This window comes from Lithobates pipiens, unplaced genomic scaffold (genome assembly GCF_037356315.1).
Source record: "Lithobates pipiens isolate NorthernLeopardFrog02 unplaced genomic scaffold, aLitPip1_a1.2 Scaffold_25, whole genome shotgun sequence".
Taxonomy (NCBI): domain Eukaryota; kingdom Metazoa; phylum Chordata; class Amphibia; order Anura; family Ranidae; genus Lithobates; species Lithobates pipiens.
Window position 1 is genome coordinate 163,589,623 of NW_027507787.1, and position 18,102 is coordinate 163,607,724.

Sequence of the window (18,102 nt, forward strand, 5' to 3'; positions counted from 1 at the left end):
AGGGGAGGAAACATCAAACAGTTCTCTGTTGTTCTCAACCAGCCATTCTTAACCAGGGTTCCATGGAACCCTGGCGTTTCTCCAGAGGTTGTTAGAAGTGCCTTGAGCTGTTGCTGGTCAATCTCTAATCTGGTAATACTGGCATAATTCCAGGGTCAACACCACTTGCAAGGCCTGCTGCATAGCACAAATGATCTTTCTGACCACCACTGTAAGGGGGACATTCCTTGCACTGGCCACCAATGTAAGGGACATTCTTCCCCCTGGCCACCAAAGTAAGTGACATTTTTCCCACTGACCACCAATGTAAAAGGCATTCTTCCCACTGGCCATCAATTAAAGGGGCATCTCTCCTACTGACCACCAATGTAAGAGACATGTTTCCCACTGACCATAATGGTAAGGGGCATTCTTCCCACTTGCCATTAATGTAAGGGACATTTTTCCCACTGACCACCAATGTAAGGAGTATTATTCCCACTGACCACCATTGTAGGGGAGATCCTTCCCACTGTCCATCTATGTAAGAGACTGGAGATTTACTAAAACTGGAGCACTCAGAATCTGGTTTTACTGTGCATGGTAGCCAAACAGCTTCTGACATCAGCTTGTTCAATTAAAGAGGGATTCCACCTAAAGAAAAAAAAAATATTAAAAGCCAGCAGCTATAAATACTACAGCTGCTGACTTTTAATAAATGGACACTCACCTGTCCCGGGTTCCAGCGATGCTGACAGCCGAGGCCGATCGATCGCTCGGCTCTCGGCTGCTGCCGTCACCATTCTAGGTGAGGGAATCAGGAAGTAAAGCGAATCGACTTCACTTCCCGGTTCCCTACTGCGCATGCGCGAGTCGCGCAGCGGAATAGGAATTGTCCGCGCTGTCACTGGGACCCGTGTGTGTCCCAGCAGACAGCGCGGCAGGACAGGAAATGACATAGACTCCCACGGGAGTCTATGCCCGGAAGTGGGTGTAAATACCTGTCTTTGACAGGTATCTCCACCCCCCTCCCCCCTGTAAGGTGCCAATTGTGACACCGGAGGGGGGGGAGGGTGCCGATCAGCAGAAGTTCCACTTTAGGGTGGAACCCCGCTTTAAGCTTTGGCAGTAAAACTTGGAAGCTGATTGGTTTCTATGCAGAGCTGCACCCAATTTTGCAAGCTCCTGATTTAGTAAATCCTCCACTTTCTTCCCACTGGCCACCAATGTTGAGGGCATTTTTCCCACTGGTCACCAATCTAGGGAGTATTCTTCCCACTGCCCATCACTAGACATCATTGTAGGGGGCATTTCTCCACACTGACCATGCAATAAACTGTCTTTAGCAGAGGTTTCCTGAGATCTGAAAAATTATTTTAAGGGTGCCTCTGGGGTAAAAAAGTTGACAGAGGCTGGTCTAGGTGCACCATGCGGAATAGACATGTGAAATGGGGAACATTGCCTATAGAAATATAGAATGGGGAATATCTGAAAGGTCTGCTAATTAGAAATTAAAAACAGCAGGATTGGGCACCAGAAACAAAAATGGATGGGAAGAATTAGGGCAGTACAATATAATAAGGAGGAAAAGTGATCCTTCTTTTTAATATTAAAATCTACAGCAAGCAGATGTTCATTTCAATCCAGTTTTTATTCTGTTATCGTTGCTTTTTCTCAGGTTTCTGAAATAAACAAATGTAAAATAAGAAGGGACTGATTTGTAGTCATGGTACCACATCCCCACTTACAATTTACTAGAAGTGTACCGTTACCATATGGAACTTTAAAAGTACCAGTAATCAATCATACATAAACCGACACAAGATCATTTTTGTCATTTAAAATTCAACAAAATGTTATTTCTGTTCATATAAAAACATAATAAAATAACCATTTTTCACAAGCTTTCAATAATATCGATACAATTGTAATAAAATGCAATTTTGGGAAAAATGGTCATTTTTATTATGTTTTTATGTAAACAGAAACAGTCTGTTTAGAATTATAAAGGACAAAAATGATCCTCTGTCGGTTTATGTATGATTGATTACTGGCACCTTTAAAGTCCCATTTGGTGATGATACACTTATAGTAGAAAAAAACAAGTGAACACTTACTGTAGGTTAAAAAAGAGACTAAAAACAGAATAAGTCTTATAAGCATTAGAAAAAAATATTTGCAGGTCCTGAATGCACAGGGTCTGTCCTCAGTTCCCATTAACATCACAGCCCCCCTTTACATTACAGTGCCCCTTTACAGTACAGTTCCTTTTACATCACAGTGCTCCTTTACATTAATGTAACGAGCACTGCTTTGTAAAGGGGGCACTGTAATTTAAAGGGGGCTGTGATGTAAAGGGGCACTGTAATGTAAAGGAGACTGCTCTGTAAGGGGGGCACTCTAATGTAAAAGGGGTGCTGTGATGTAAAGGGGACTGCATTGCAAAGGGGCACTGTATTGATTACAGTGCCCCTTTATATTATAGTGCCTCTAGCAACCACAGCCTCCTCCATCACAGTGCCCCTGAAGTCTGCCTCCCCCCCTTTCCTCTCTAACATGACACTTCCTCATTCTAATCTCTGCCTCCCCTGCACAAAGAGTCCTACTTTTGGCAGGGCAGAGACTGTGAACAAGCTGTGTGTCCTCTCCCAGCTTCCCAGCCCCCCTGATGATGTCATCCTACCAGCAGGGCATGGGGCAAAAGGAGCTCTCCATCCTAATCTGCAGCTTCTCCTGCCCCCTGCCCTGCTGATAGGTTGACATTGTTGGGTGGGCTGGGGAGCTGGGAGAGGACACACAGGCATGTCCCCACAGCAGGAGGTGATAGCTCTGTGCAGACCATGGTCACCACTCATCTCCTGCTGTGCGGCCCAGTCATCAACAGGCTGTGAATCGGTGGATTGGGGACCCTCGCTGTATAGAACAGCATCACAGAATGATGTGATGCTGTTCTCTGCAACATTCTCAAGTGAGTACATACCAGTATGATGATGGCCCCCCAGGGAGTGCAAACCCTGACACCCTGGGTTCACAGAAAGTGGGTTAAATGGCACTGGGCGTAATTCAACCTGGAAGAGGGGCTGTGCTGGATGACTGGAACAGTAAGTCAGTGCTGAGGAGAAAAGTAAATATTGCAGCTTAAGTCCAACCTACACTAGAGATGTGCATGACGGGAACATTTGTTTGATTTTGGATTTGTTTGTTAAATTAATACTTCTGTCTTCATTTTTGGAATTCGTTTTTTTCACGATTACATTTGTATATTCTGATTCAGTTAGTATAACCATTATTTTCAAATCCATTTGAATTTCGGAAGACAGCTATATTTTTCTCTATTTTATGCTGTTCTATTCTAATCTATTCTATTGTTTTTTCTATTCTATTCTTTTATATTTTTATTATCATCTTATTTCACTTGTATACCTTACTGTATTTATTGTATACGTTTCCATTTTGAATTCAAATTAATTTTCGAAATTTAAACTCATTATTTTGTTTTGTGATACATTTTTTCGGATTCAGTGAAATTAGTTACTATTGTCATTTGGAGATTTGGATACATCCGATTCTCTGAATAGTGAAAATTTTGTCTGAATTTAAATTCGTAACTAAACGAATCGCACATGTCTCAGCTACACGTCTTCAACATTACAGAACAGGTCCAAATGAACATGACCCACTACAGTTTTAGATATACCATGAAAAATGAGAGCCTTCACTGATGTATTTTAACCTTTCCCTACTCAATCCAGAACTTGGCTGAAGTTCCACATTAATCCTCTGTTGGGTCTTTTCTGTGTTTTTTTCTTCTAGCGCAAGTTCAACTCCAACCAGTCATATTTTGAATGCCAAAGCATTGAGATAAATTTCATCGTTTGTCTCTATGATGTTTGTCTGCCACTTATTCCTTTTGAGTATCCACTAGCACGATGATAACACCGGCATTATAATTTCATGCACCTTTGTTTATTTTTCTATAAGAATGTATTGCTAACGCATGTAAGGGAGGAAATCCTTGAGTTTTACATCACAACAGGGTGAAGGCAACCTGACGGTTGACCGCCTTTAGTGTCATAGGGAGACAATGGTCTTCATCAAGCCCTAACAAAGATCCCCTAGTGCATTCTGTTGCGATTTTATTAACATTGACTGCTCAAGTCCTGAAGATGGGGTAGGATTGTTTCCCTAAAACGTGTCACATTGAGGCATTTTTCAGGCGCTTTTGGGCTAAAAATAGCGCCCTGTAAAGTGCCTGAAAAATTCCTCCCCTGCAGTCCCAGTGTGAAAGCCCGAGTGCTTTCACACTGGGGTGCTGGGCTGGCAGGACATTAAAGAAAAGTCCTGCAAGCAACATCTTTGAGGCGGTGGAGGAGTGGTGTATACACCGCTCCTCCACCACTCCTGCCAATGAAATTAATGGGCACCGCTGCCGAAGCACCTGCAAAGTGATACGGCTGTGGCGCTATACTGGTGCATTTAACCCTTGGCCGCTAGCGGGGTTTAAAAGTGCCCCAATAGCGGCTGAATAGCGACAGCAAAGTGACACTAAAACTAGTGGCGTTTTACCGTCAATGTCCGCCCCAGTGTGAGAGCAGCCTTAAATGTTTCAAAGGGTCCTTTAGGTGAGATAAACTTTCATACCAGGTGTTCCTCTATAGATGCCCAAGAATTTACTGTCTGGTGAGTGCTCCCTTTCATAAGAGAGGCAGCAGCCTAGGACCAGAATCTGATCTACCCAAGCCATCTTTTAAGATCAGAGATCTGCTTCTTTAAATGAAATTCATCAGAACCAATTTTCACTTCAGTCTAGTGCAATCATGCACCAATCAAACATGCCAGGGAAAGTAGGAATTTGGGAATTTTCCCAAGCCTGGGTTATGGACACCAAAATGCAGCAGAAGGTCAAAACCTGACCATACCTCTTAAACCTTTAAAAATAAAAACTTTGGTAGAATGTCTACTCATGTTCTGGCAATACATTTAAAAAAATCTCACCGTCAATAGAGAAAACCTCACTTACCGTGTACTGCCACCTCTTTGGTGTCCTGAATCAGGGTGTTTCCAGCAGACACTTGAACAGTTATGGTGTTTGTTCCCTCCACGCCGAAGGTCAAGGAGATGCTGCTGTCCAAAGTGATGAGAGGCTGGAAATACAAATAAAGTAACTTGTATTAGTTTATTTCATGTTTTTCGTGTTTTCTGAAAACAAATAAGGCAATCATTTTCCTGTTCTGCCAATCAATTCACCTTGAACCAGATGTATCACTTCATAGCTTCCGACAATGTTTTTTTTTTTAAACTGATCGGTGAAATATTCTCAATAACATAAAATTGTTAACTTAATTATAATGTATAATCATCATCGTCATCATCATGCACAGACAGCAATTAAAACTGACTTTAATCCCTCTCAATTCTATCCAAAACTAAAAAAAAAAAAAAAAAAGACATTGTTGCTATTGGGAGGTTTATGAGCCTTAAGGCCCATACACACGATCAGACTTTTTGACAACAAACATGCAAATTAGCTGTTTTGGAGCAACATCGGACCGTGTGTACGCTCCATCGGACAAACTTTTTTGGTTTTCATCGGACTTTTGTTGGCTGTACGAACGGACAAACTTTCTGGCAACAAAAGTCCGATGGAGCAAAGTCTGATCGTGTGTACAGAAAACCATAGGACTTTTGTACAAAGTACAAACAGGCATGCTCAGAACCAATGCAAAAGATCAGACAACAATACAGAAGTTGACCAAAGGTGGCGGTAAAGAGCAGAAAAAACACGTGATTTGGTGAAAGTTGGCTGAAAAAGTCCTGCCGTGTGTATGCAATACAAGTTCAGGGCCGACGCCCTTTGTACAAAAATCCAAGGGAAAGTTTGTACAAAGTCCTATCGTGTGTATGAGGCTTAAGACATTGCACCTTCACTTATATTTGTGTCTGTATCAGAAGCCTTATGTGCTGCACGCTTGGTCCCTATCTCCGATAAACATCTGTTTGCTTCCTATACTTTGATTACTATTTTATACTGCTGCCCTTCATTTATTATTGATCAACTATTTACTATTTTTTTTTTTATTGTTATTCCTTTGTAATTATACCTGAATTGCATAAATATGCAGTTTTAGACATTTAAACAACTACAGAAGATAATCCAGACCACTAACCAGCAGTGGTGGGACAAATTCTTTCTAGAAAAATATATTAACACTAAAATTTCACCTAAAGGGTTGAGAGTTATAAAGGAATTCCTCTTCCTTGAAGCTGACAACCAAAAAGAGTGGGCTGATATTTCCGAGTTCTGTACTTCCAAATGGATGACCATACTCATTTCCCACAGAACATATAGGTACAATAAATTAACAGATCAAGTCCAACAATTAATACAAGAAATCATCAGCCATGATTAGGGATGAGCTTCGAGTTTGTGTCGAACTCATGTTCAACTCGAACATTGCCTGTTCGCCTGTTCAGCGAACAGTGAACAATTTGGGCTGTTCGTGGCAAATTCGAAAAGCCGGAACACCCTATACAAGTCTATGGGAGAAATCTAAAGTGCTAATTTTAAAGGCCAATATGCAAGTTACTGTGCTAAAAAGTGTTTGGGGACCCGGGTCCTGCCCCAGGGGACATGGATCAATACAAAAAAAAGTTTTTTTCAGGAGCAGTGATTTTAATCATGATTAAAGTGAAATAATAAAAGTGTAATATTCCTTTAAATTTCGTACCTGGGGGGTGTCTATAGTATGCCTGTGAAGGGGCGCATGTTTCCCGTGCTTAGAACTGTCCCTGCACAAAGTGTCATTTTGCAAGGAAAAAAGTATTTTAAAATCACTTTCCATTGTCGGCTCCGTAATACAGAGAACACTCAATGAGTGTTCTCTGTATTAGCCGACAATTCATTCATTAATAAAAAAAAAAAAAGCGTGGGGGTTCCCCTAAATTCAATTACCAGGCCCTTCAGGTCTGGTATGGATATTAAGGGGAACCCCGTGTCAAATTAAAAAAAAAAATTGACGTGGGGGTCCCCCTAAAAATCCATACCAGACCCTTTATCCGAGCACGCAACCTGGCAGGCTGCAGGAGAAGTGGGGGGACGAGAGAGCGCCCCCCCCTCCTGAACCGTACCAGGCCACATGCCCTCAACATTGGAAGGATGCTTTGGGGGTCTGTGACATCTCAAAGCACCATGTCCCCATGTTGATGTGGAGAAGGGCCTCATCCTCACAACACTGGCCGGTGGTTGTGGGGGTCTGCGGGCGGGGGGCTTATCAGAATCTGGAAGCCCTCTTTAACAAGGGGACCCCCAGATCCTGGCCCCCCTGTTTGAAATGGTAAGGGGGTACAAAAGTACCCCTACCATTTCACAAAGAAAGTGTAAAAATGGTTAAATAAGACAAACACACTTTTGAAAAATTCCTTTATTAAAAATAAAAAAAATAAAAAAAAGATTCCAGTGGTGGTAATCCACTCTTGCTATCCAGCGATGGATGATCATCTCTCCGGGGTCCAGCGATGGCTGATCTTATCCAGCGACAGGGGATCTCTCAGTCCAGCGCTGTCCATACACGCATCCATCTTCTGTATCCACTGCGGAGACACTGCATTTTATCAATGAATGAATTGTCAGATAATACAGAGAACACTCATTGAGTGTTTTCTGTATTATGGAGCCGACAATGGAAAGTGATTTTAAAATACTTTTTTTCCTTGCAAAATGACACTTTGTGCAGGGACAGTTCTAAGCACGGGAAACATGTGCCCCTTCACAGGCATACTATAGACACCCCCCAGGTACGAAATTTAAAGTAAATATTACACTTTTATTGTTTCACTTTAATCATTATTAAAATCACTGCTCCTGAAAAAACGGCTGTTTTTAAAACTTTTTTTTTTGCATTGATCCATGTCCCCTGGGGCAGGACCCGAATCCCCAAACACTTTTTTGGACAGTAACTTGCATATTAGCCTTTAAAATTAGCACTTTAGATTGTGAATGTTCGAATCCCATAGACTTTAATAGGTTTCTAAAGTTCACACGAAGTTTAGGTCTGTTCGCAGGTTCTGGTGCGAACCGAACAGGGGGGTGTTCAGCTCATCCTTAGCCATGATACACTAACCCCATCCATTGGTTAGATGTATTAAAGAAAATACAAAAAAATGAAGTTGATCTTATGCATATGAAGCTAGGCAAATTTAGATGAGATTTAGATTTTAATTACAACAGAGTTTTCTCCCGGGAACTAGAAAAAGAACAATTATCATGACAATTTTTCTGTTCCAGTAACACCTGTGAATCCATATAACCATTGCGACCCTCATATCTCACAGTCTCAGAGCCTTTGCCAGCCACCTGGTCTTTGCCCTCCAGTTCCTCTTATGAGTGCACTACCATCCTTCTGATGAGCATCAGAGGTTGGAAAGTCAACACTCAGGTCCTCATAGTAGTAAGAACAGACCCTGTTTCCCCGAAAATAAGACCTAGCGTGATTGTCAGTGATGGCTGCAATATAAGCCCTACCCTTTATTTAGATAGTATTGCTAGGCCTCAGCCCAAGACCCTGCTTTCTGTAAATCCTCATAGTCCCTCTGCTGGGGCTCATACATCCATTAGGGACCCAGGCATTTGTATCAATGTCGCTAGGAATATAGACAATACAGAACCTTTGGTTGTAGTCACCAGTATTGCTTCATCCACATCTAACAATGACCAGCAACCACCCTCCATCTCTTCAGGTTTGTCTCTTTCTTCTCCTCCAATTTCTTCCTTTTAGTGTCCAGTCCTCCTCTAGCAACCTCCATAAAAAGAAAGCTTACAGTAGAGGTTGCAGAGGAGGATGAACCAAGAATCAATCACAATGCCCTAAAAATCAGGACTCTGTAAAAAATATTCAATTTATCCTCTCATATTCTTTCCACTGCCGATACCTTATTTTTAAGTCGAGGACTTAATTTTGCTCCACTGAACAAACCTAACCCATTTCTTCTCTTTAAAGACCTTAATAGGTTCATACGCAACCTTACATTAAAAAGATATTATCTAAAAGATAAAAAGAACCTATTGCCTAATGTTTACCACCCCTAAATCTCCATCTGTCGTGATCAAAAATCAGCTCAATTTGGACACCAGTGCAATCGATATTCTGGATACATAGGTTCTTGATGAAGACCCTATGAGCCTTTTCATTCAACACTTTGCTACCTCACCCCCTATAGTTCATACATCTTTTAGGCCCAAATCTATTTTCAATCCATCACATGCTAAGGGGCCATATTTGGAGAGCTTTTACAGAGTAGTATATGCAGATTTTCTTAAACTGTGTCAGTCATCAAACCTTTCCAAAACTAATAATCTCTCCCCATCTGAGATAAAAGCTTTGTAACTTTTGACTGAGGCAAAAGATATAGTCATTAAATTGGCAGATAAGGGGGAGGGATAGTGTTACAAAACAAAGATGACTACATGGGTGAAGCAAGGAGACTGCTCTCTGACAGCACCACGTACATGAAAATTGCTAGAGACCCCACACTTGAATTCGCTAAAGAAGTTGATCTCCTAGTAACAACAGCACTTCAGGATGGTATCATAAATAAAATAGAAAAGTCTTTCTTACGTAAACTTTTACCAGGTGACATGTTTTTATCATCTCCCGAAGGTCCACAAAAGTCTAAAATCACCCCCAGGCAGACCCATTGTGACCGTAACTGACAGCATGACCACAGGGCTGAGTCTTTAAATTGACCAGTTTTTACAGCCTATAGTCGATCAGTTGCAGTCCTACATTAGGGATGGGACACATCTGTTAGAGCTATTGTCCTCATACAAGTGGGAGCCGACTTATGTATGACTCTCACTTGATGTGAGCTCCCTATATACGTCCACCCCTCACACTTTTGGCCTAATAGCCTTGGAACATTTTTTTTAGCTCAAGACCCGCTGATCAATTCTCGACAGGCTACTTTTATTTTACAAGCTACACATTATTGCCTCACACACAATTATTTTAATTTTGATGGAGACTTTTATTTACAACTACGGGGCACGGCGATGGGGGCTAATGTTGACACTTTGTATGCAAATCTAGCAATGGGATTCTGGGAAAACAACCATATCCTTAGAGAAAACCCCTTCTCGGCCAATATTGTTTTCTTTGGGCACTATATTGATGACATAATTGTCATCTGGGATGGTACCCCTGATACAATCAATCAATTTTTTAATTACTGTAATGACAACCACTATGGTCTGTCTTTTATTTCTGCCACTGACCCAAACACTTTCGCCTTCCTAGATTTGGAATTAGGCCATTATGAGGATTCCACTACTATTTTTGCCAAAAATAACATTAAACCAACTGCTTGTAATTCGTATTTACATCATAAAAGCTGCCATTACCCTAAATGGATTGAGAACATTCCTAAAGAACTATTCTGCCATCTGCGACAGAACTGCACAAGAGACAGTGACTATATTGATCAAAGTGCTCTGTTAAAGAAAAAGTTTAGTGATAAACAATACCCTGAGCACCTTGTAGATCAAGCGTACAAATACTATCTCAAAGGGAAACCTCCAAAAAAGACCCGTAAACCAGAACATCACTCAGTCTGATTTACCACTACTTTCCATTTCCAATTTAAAAAGATGGAGAATATATTGGCTAACCATCGGGACATCCTATTAGGATCCAAACCTCAAAACCGTCATCCCCAAAAATCCTAGGGTGACCAAATCTAAAAAACAGAATTGCTCCTAGTAAAATCAGACTTAGTTTAGCTCTCACTACTAAGCCAGTCCTTATACCCCTTGTAGGAATGTACCAATGTCGCAAGACCCTGTGCAAGACTTGCAAATTCATTAGACATGGCCAAAAAAAATTCAGTACGAAAGGTAAAACCTACCTATTGAAATATTTTTTCAATTGCTCATCAGACTTAGTTGTATATGGGCTCACCTGCCCGTAGGTCCTAATTTATGTGGGTCACACTATACGAGCCTTGAGAACGAGAAACTTTGCTGAGGACCACCAACACTCCACCAATGGCCTACAAGTGTGGGTGTCATAAACCAGATGTGACCAGAACTGTGTGACTGTGACAGAGTGAACCAGACATAAATAGGTGAAAGTAAGTTTATCAAAATAAATGCATATAAATGTGAACACACCACCAATACAGAGTGAACAAACTGAAAAACCAAACCGTGATAATATACCAACCAGCATATATAGCAAAAGTACCAGAATCGTAGTCAAGCCAGTGTAATAAACAGGAGATCAGCAGATGGGGGCCAGGAGTAAACAGACAGGGAACAAGATGGAAGGAACCAGGCTGCAGGGCAAGGATCCAAGGATACAGGAACAGATACCAACAGGCTGCAGGTCAGGGCACAAGGACAATACCAGGGCAAGGTGTGTGTGTACTCAGGTGATGCCTGAAATTCAGGTGATGCCTGATTGTAAGAGGTAATGTCGGCCCCACACTGCCAGGAACCATCTGCTGGTGGATGCTAGTACTGCGGCCCAAAGATCACATAATACTAGCAGGGAAAGGCTCTCCTGACAGTTCCAAACTGCCAGGAGACACCTGCTAGTGGACCTCAGTACTGCACGCCAAATGATAGATATTACCAGCGGAGGGAACCTTTCCTGATAGTGGGTCATTAAACAGATACCTATTTCTCTTTTGGTAGCTGAACGCTTTAAGACATTTCTACTATTATATAAATATAAATGTATTGTATACTAGTATCTATATATTACCTTACTTTATAATAACTTCCTAATTTTTTATTTATTCTACTTCAGGTTGTTATTATATGTGGGAGGTGGAACGTAAATTTGTAAGTAATGATAGTAATATGATCTAGTGACACCCAAAACAATTTTTATAAAGTTTTTACCATATATGTTCCAGCGGGAGAAATTAGATGGTGGATAATTCTATTGCTATTTTAGCTCTACGCCAGCTTTGTATGAACATGTGTGTGTTCATTTGTTTTACCCACTCCGTTTTTAAGTTTTCATAATTTATTCATTCTTCATCTACTGGGACTATTATTTACGATATTATACGATATTATATGACTGCCTCTTAGTCATTCCACCCTATTACATTTTAATATTACTCTCTTGATATTTTACGTTTCCTCCTTTATTGAATTTTAATAACTAATCTAATAACAGGTTCCAATTTTTTTATTTTTTTTGCTCTAATTATGACCTGATTTTCTGTATAGAATATGCCCATTATATATTAATAGGCTATCTAGTAATGCTTTTTAATTGATAGATTTTTTTAAATTAATTAACTTTTTCTACCAAGCTTTTTTTATCTGTTAAGATTTGCACTAGTATGTGTATCCATTGTTTTTTTTTACTGGTTTTCCGTACATGTTAATCTGTGCTGCCCATTTTCTTGAATTATACTCCCCTCTCCGCCCTTGTTCCCTCCCTTTATAATGACCCTGAATGGTTTCTCCATTGAAGTCTGTTGAAAAAGGAGCGTGACTTGCCGTAATATCGCAGTGCGCATGCTCACGAAACGCATCCATTAGGAGTGACGTCAATCCCTTGCTGCCATCACTGCCTTGCGTTCCACGCCTTGTTCTGAGTCCCGAGTTCCTCCACAGCAGCCGGCCTTCCATCCACAACAGGGGACACTCACACAGACAGCGCCAGAGCGTTAAAGACAGAGGGAGCAGAAAGTAGGGGCGGCACCAGGACTCATCCTTTTGGGACCGATATGCTTGTTTACATCACCTAAATGTGAGTTCATAAACTGTATGCTCTATTAAAGTCTTTAAAATGTCTACACTTAGAGGCGCCTCTCTCCTTGTGTTTTCTGCAGTATCTTAGAACCCAGTTTCTGTTCCCATATGATGGCAGCTTTAAGTGTTTTGGACTTTACTATTTGTATGTAATACCATCCTTCTACATGGACTAATAGCGACTGTGTACTTCACAAACAGACATTGTTGCTCTAGGGAGGTTTATGAATCTAAGCCCTTGTACACACGGTCGGACATTCCGACAACAAAATCCGTTGGATTTTATCCGATGGATTTTGTCCGAAACTTGTGTTGCATACACACGGTCGGACAAAGTTGTCAGAAAATCCGATCGTACGTAACGTGATGACGTTATTTTTTTACGACGGGACTACGTTCAGGCTAGTAGCCAATAGCTTTGGTCTAGGAATTTGATCTGAGCATGCGTGGCACTTTGTTCGATCGGAATTCTCTACACACAATCGGACAAAGTCCGATTGGATCATGTTGTCGGAAAGTTTTAGAGCCCAGCTCTAAAACTTTGTCCGTCGGATATTCCGACGGAAACAGTCCGATGAAGCCCACACACAGTCGGATTATCCAACAACACGGTCCGATCAGACATTTTCCGTCAGAATGTCCGACCGTGTGTACAAGGGCTTAGACATTGCGCCTTCACTTTTTTTTTTTACGTTTTGCCTTGAGTTACACTTTAAATGCTTAATGGAAAAAAGTAACACAATCTTAGGATATGAAAAAATGTGCTTTCCATTTAAAGAAGAAGTAAACTCTCCCATTCTGATGCTTCTTTTCATTTAGTCTATTATAATAAGTAATTATCAAACTATAGCCACTGTAATCCAGCCCAAATCGCATATTACTTACTGTTTAAAGAAACTTTAAAAAACTTGTTTCCAGGGGTTAGGCAGTGCCATCTTAAGTATTGTTTTCTGAGTCCACAGTGGAGTGTATTTCCGCCCTTACATTGAGCACTTCCTGTACTGTTAGCCAAGCCTCCTTCTCAATCCAACGTTTCTATGGCAACCCTGCTTCCCTGTTCATAGCTGACTATTTTTATTTCACAGTATTTACTTGTGTCGATTATCTAGTGTTTGCCTGTGTGAGTCTTATCAGCTTCAGCTGGGACCGATATGCTTGTTTACATCACCTAAATGTGAGTTCATAATCTGTATGCTCTATTAAAGTCTTTAAAATTTCTACACTTATCAGCTTCAGCTGATAAGACTGCAGTAATGCTGTCCGCTGGCCAGGTTTACACTGCATGTGATGTCACATGGTCCCATGGGGTGTAGGAGGAAGCTCTGAGTGATTATGAAGTCTCCTGGGATTTCAGGGGTGTGCCGTAGGAAGTCCTGATAATAGACAGACAAATACACAGAGTGTGCCGTAAATCATGGAAGATCTGGGCATGCTCAGTGATGTCATTCTAAAGAACAAAAAGGATTACAACAATACTAAGCAAGTAAAGCAGTGTTCATTAGGGTTTTCTATGCTGATTTACATGGGACAAAGTTGTGGGGGAGAGTTTCCAACCACTTTAAATATAAATTTTTTCCTATAATGATTTTTTTAAATAAAAAATAAAATATATGTTTCTCTTATTTATTTATTTATTGCTAAATGGAGATGACCATCACTACTGTCCATTACCCGTACATAGCTCGCACCCAAATTTTTTACAAACTGACAGCTGAAAGAAGATGAGACACCTGTTATTTTGAACCTGATGTCTATGGTTTATGTACTGTAAGTTGTTATTGGGTGCATTACATTAACCACTTGACCACCGGAAGATTTACCCCCCCTTCATGACCAGGCCGCTTTCTGAGATAGGGCACTGCATTACTTTAACTGACAATTGCACAGTCATGGAACGCAGTAAAATTATTGTAATTTTTTCCCCCAAAATAGAGATTTCTTTTGGTGGTATTTGATCACCTCTGCATTTTTTTTTTTTTGCCCTGTAAACAAAAAAAAGACAGACAATTTTGAAAAAAAAATATTTTTTTTACATTCTACTTTAAAACATATCCAATAAAAAAAAAAACATTTAAAAATAAAATGTCATCATAAATTTAGGCCAATATGTATTCTGCTACATGTTTTTGGTAAAAAAAATCCCACTAAGCAAATATTGATTGATTTACACAAACGTTATAGAGTCTACAAAATATGGTATAAAAACTGGAATGTTTATTTATTTATTTATTTACTAGTAATGGTGGCAATCAGCGACTTTTAGTGGGACTGTGATATTACAGCAGACAATCAGACACTAACACTTTGTGGGAACCAGTGACACTAATACAGTCATCAATACTGCCAAAAATATGAACTGTCACTGTACTAATGACACTGGCTGGGAAGGGGTTAAACGTCTAGGGAGATCAAAGGGTTAAATGTGTGCCTAGCCAGTGTTTTGGTGTACATCTTGTGCTGTTTTTACTAGGGGAAGAAATGGATTCTAGTCCCTGCTTTGCAGGAACACAGAATACATCCCTTCCCCCCTGTAAAAACGGCGATCTGCTCTGTCTACATAAGCAGATCGCTGTTCTATGTTCTTTACTGACAATTGGCGGGTGCTGGAGGTCATTGAGAGCCTGGCACCCGCAGATCGGCTTCTGCTGTGAATATTCACAGAAGAAGCGGTACACCCCCTGCTGTTGGATGTGCACAATCACGCATATATATATTCTGCGCACAACTACCGCCTTGTAGCAGTAAAACTCCTATAGGGCGGTCAGCAAGTGGCTGGATTTTCTCTATAAAGTATTTAATATAAAGTTTTCGTTTTTTCTATCTTTGATAAACAATTTAGTTAAGCTTTATTGCTATTTTCTTTTAAGATGAAATAAATATTATTTTGATCTGTTGTCTTGGGGCCCTTAAATGGCATCGGGCCCATAGGCCAGTGCCTACTCTGTCTATTTGATAATCAGGCACTGCACACAGCAAACATTACTCTCCCATTCCTCCAAAGAAAAGGGAAAGAACAGCCGTCACAATCCATTTCCTTTCAGTTCCTTTTGTATGATGACTATCACTGCTGTAAAGTTCTCATTAGCACAAGATATAGGAGAGCAAAACACAAATAACAATTGCTACTCAGGGGGGCAAAAAAATCAATATATAGTTTATTCACAACCGTGAATGATTTACATGCACCATAATTCAAGCAAATACATTATTATCCATTCATCATGAACACCTTAATCGCTCATATTATTATATAACCCAAGCCCGGCTGCTCTGGTATAATATATTGTAACACGATTAAGACTCAAATCATTATTGTTATAATTCATTATGATTAAGCAATTGATGAAATGTCTGTTTTTCACAGGATTAACAGATCCGTATATGAAGCTTACCATTCATAACGGAAACGTTATTAAATACAATTAAATATAACACCAGCCCAGCTGCCACCAGCAACAGCTCCGCCAATTTAATGCAATCATCCTCCAAAGCGATGATCATCCGGAGATGTAATAGCACGGCATGGGCTCCATGACTGTTTATATAGGTGTATTTAGGAGATAATCGCCATTTTCAATACAAACTAGTGTCGCCATATGCCTTCTTTCACAGTACATGAGCTGTTTATCCTGCAATACTTGTTTTGTTACCATGGAGGAGACACTGAAGGACTTGGAGTTGAGCTTCCGCTGCAAACACAGATGACTACATAAGCTGTTCAAAGTCCACGGTGAATTGCTTTTTAGAACACGGTTGACAGCTGGTTTACAGGCATTCAGGATACTGCTGCCTCCTGCATGTCTGGTTTTCAAATCCTCATGGAGATTTTTTTTTTTTTTTTTTTATCCCAATAGGGATTTTGCAATGAACTACCAGGCTGCAACCTCAAGAGGCAAATTTGGCACATGGTTGTGGTGCAGTCCCTTTGAACTTATTGGGTGAGTTTTACGGGCAGCAGTTCCCAAATTTGGAGGTGGGAGGTAAACACAGGAAAAGATCTGCATTTTTACTGCCCAACTCCAAATTAACATGGTGGCAGAACGATAGGTTGACACAAAGGGGTAGATTTACTAGATCTGTTTCAGCTCTGCATTTTAACCAATCAGCTTCTAACTTCAGCTTGTTCAATTAAAGTGTTACTAAACCAAGGGCCCTGTCCTAATGTAGGTAGACTGGTTAGCCCTCGAAAAGCACTGGATTCTCACCTTTGGCAAAGATCAACAGGACTTATTAGACTTAATTGATGCGTTAACTCCTTGACCATCTATTCTGCATCATTAGTGACCTCAATTGGTTACAACTGCCCTTCAAAACATATCTGGAAATAGTTCTCTACACTGGTGTTCACCAACTCTTTAATCTCAAGTTTTTACATTTCTGCCTCAGTCCTTGTAGCAGATGTCCCCCTCCTGTCTGGTGAATGAATTAACAACAGGGCAGGGAGGGAGGAGAAATATCTTTAACAAGGCCCAAGGTAGCAGTAAAAAAAAAACAACGGGAGCCCTTATCCTTCCCCACTCTATCCAAAATTAGGAAAAAAGTTTTCAGCTTGCTGCACAGGACACCAGCGATGGGGCCTGGAAGACAAATATGTATCCCCATTATTTGATATGTAGTCCCTTTAAAGTGGCTGTAAACCCTTACAGACCACTTTGACCTACAGGTAAGCCTAGATTAAGGCTTACCTGTAGGTCCAAGAAATATCTCCTAAACCTACACGGTTTAGGAGATATTTGCAAAAAGACAGGCACCGCTGTCTATGGCGCATGTGCCGTAGACAACAGCTTGCAGGCGCAATGACCATGCCGCTGCTAACGGCGATATGCCGTTAGTGGCGGCACCCATGCGCATGCGCAGGAGTGACATCATCGCGGCTCCAGCCAATCACAGCACCGGAACAAAGATGCCCGGAAAGAAGATGGACGCTCCGTGAAAGAGGAGACATCGGTGACATCGCTGGCTCCTGTGTCAGGTAAGTGACACATAATGGGTTACTATGCGATGCATAGTAGCCCATTATGCCTTACCTTTGCAGGGAAACAAAGAGGAAGTAAACCCCTCAGGGTTTACTTCCTCTTTAAGGGGGGTGAAAAGAAGCCTTGTTGGAGTACTTGGGGATTTTCACCCATGCAGAGTGCGGGATTCCTGAGTGATCCAATAAAGAGGAAAAGCTAATTTGCAGCTTTCCCAGGACTTTTTTAGGTCTTTATATAGACAATAACAAAAAGAAATATAGTTGCGCTATCAGTAATACAAACGAAATATAGCAGCCAGCGTAAACAATGATTAGGATTGTGAAAGTGAATAAAAATTTTAAAAATGCAGCGCTACAGGAATATAGCCGCCCAGAGAACACC

General features: G+C 40.8%; 1 protein-coding gene across 1 annotated transcript in view; it reads right to left on the reverse strand.

Annotated features, from left to right (window-relative positions):
• Positions 1–18,102, reverse strand: part of SORCS3 (sortilin related VPS10 domain containing receptor 3) — a 962,887-nt gene that overhangs the window by 59,138 nt on the left and 885,647 nt on the right. The window contains exon 21 of the mRNA XM_077455086.1: positions 5,000–5,123. Coding sequence (XP_077311212.1) covers positions 5,000–5,123 — 124 coding nt within the window. The remainder of the gene's footprint in view (positions 1–4,999; positions 5,124–18,102) is intronic.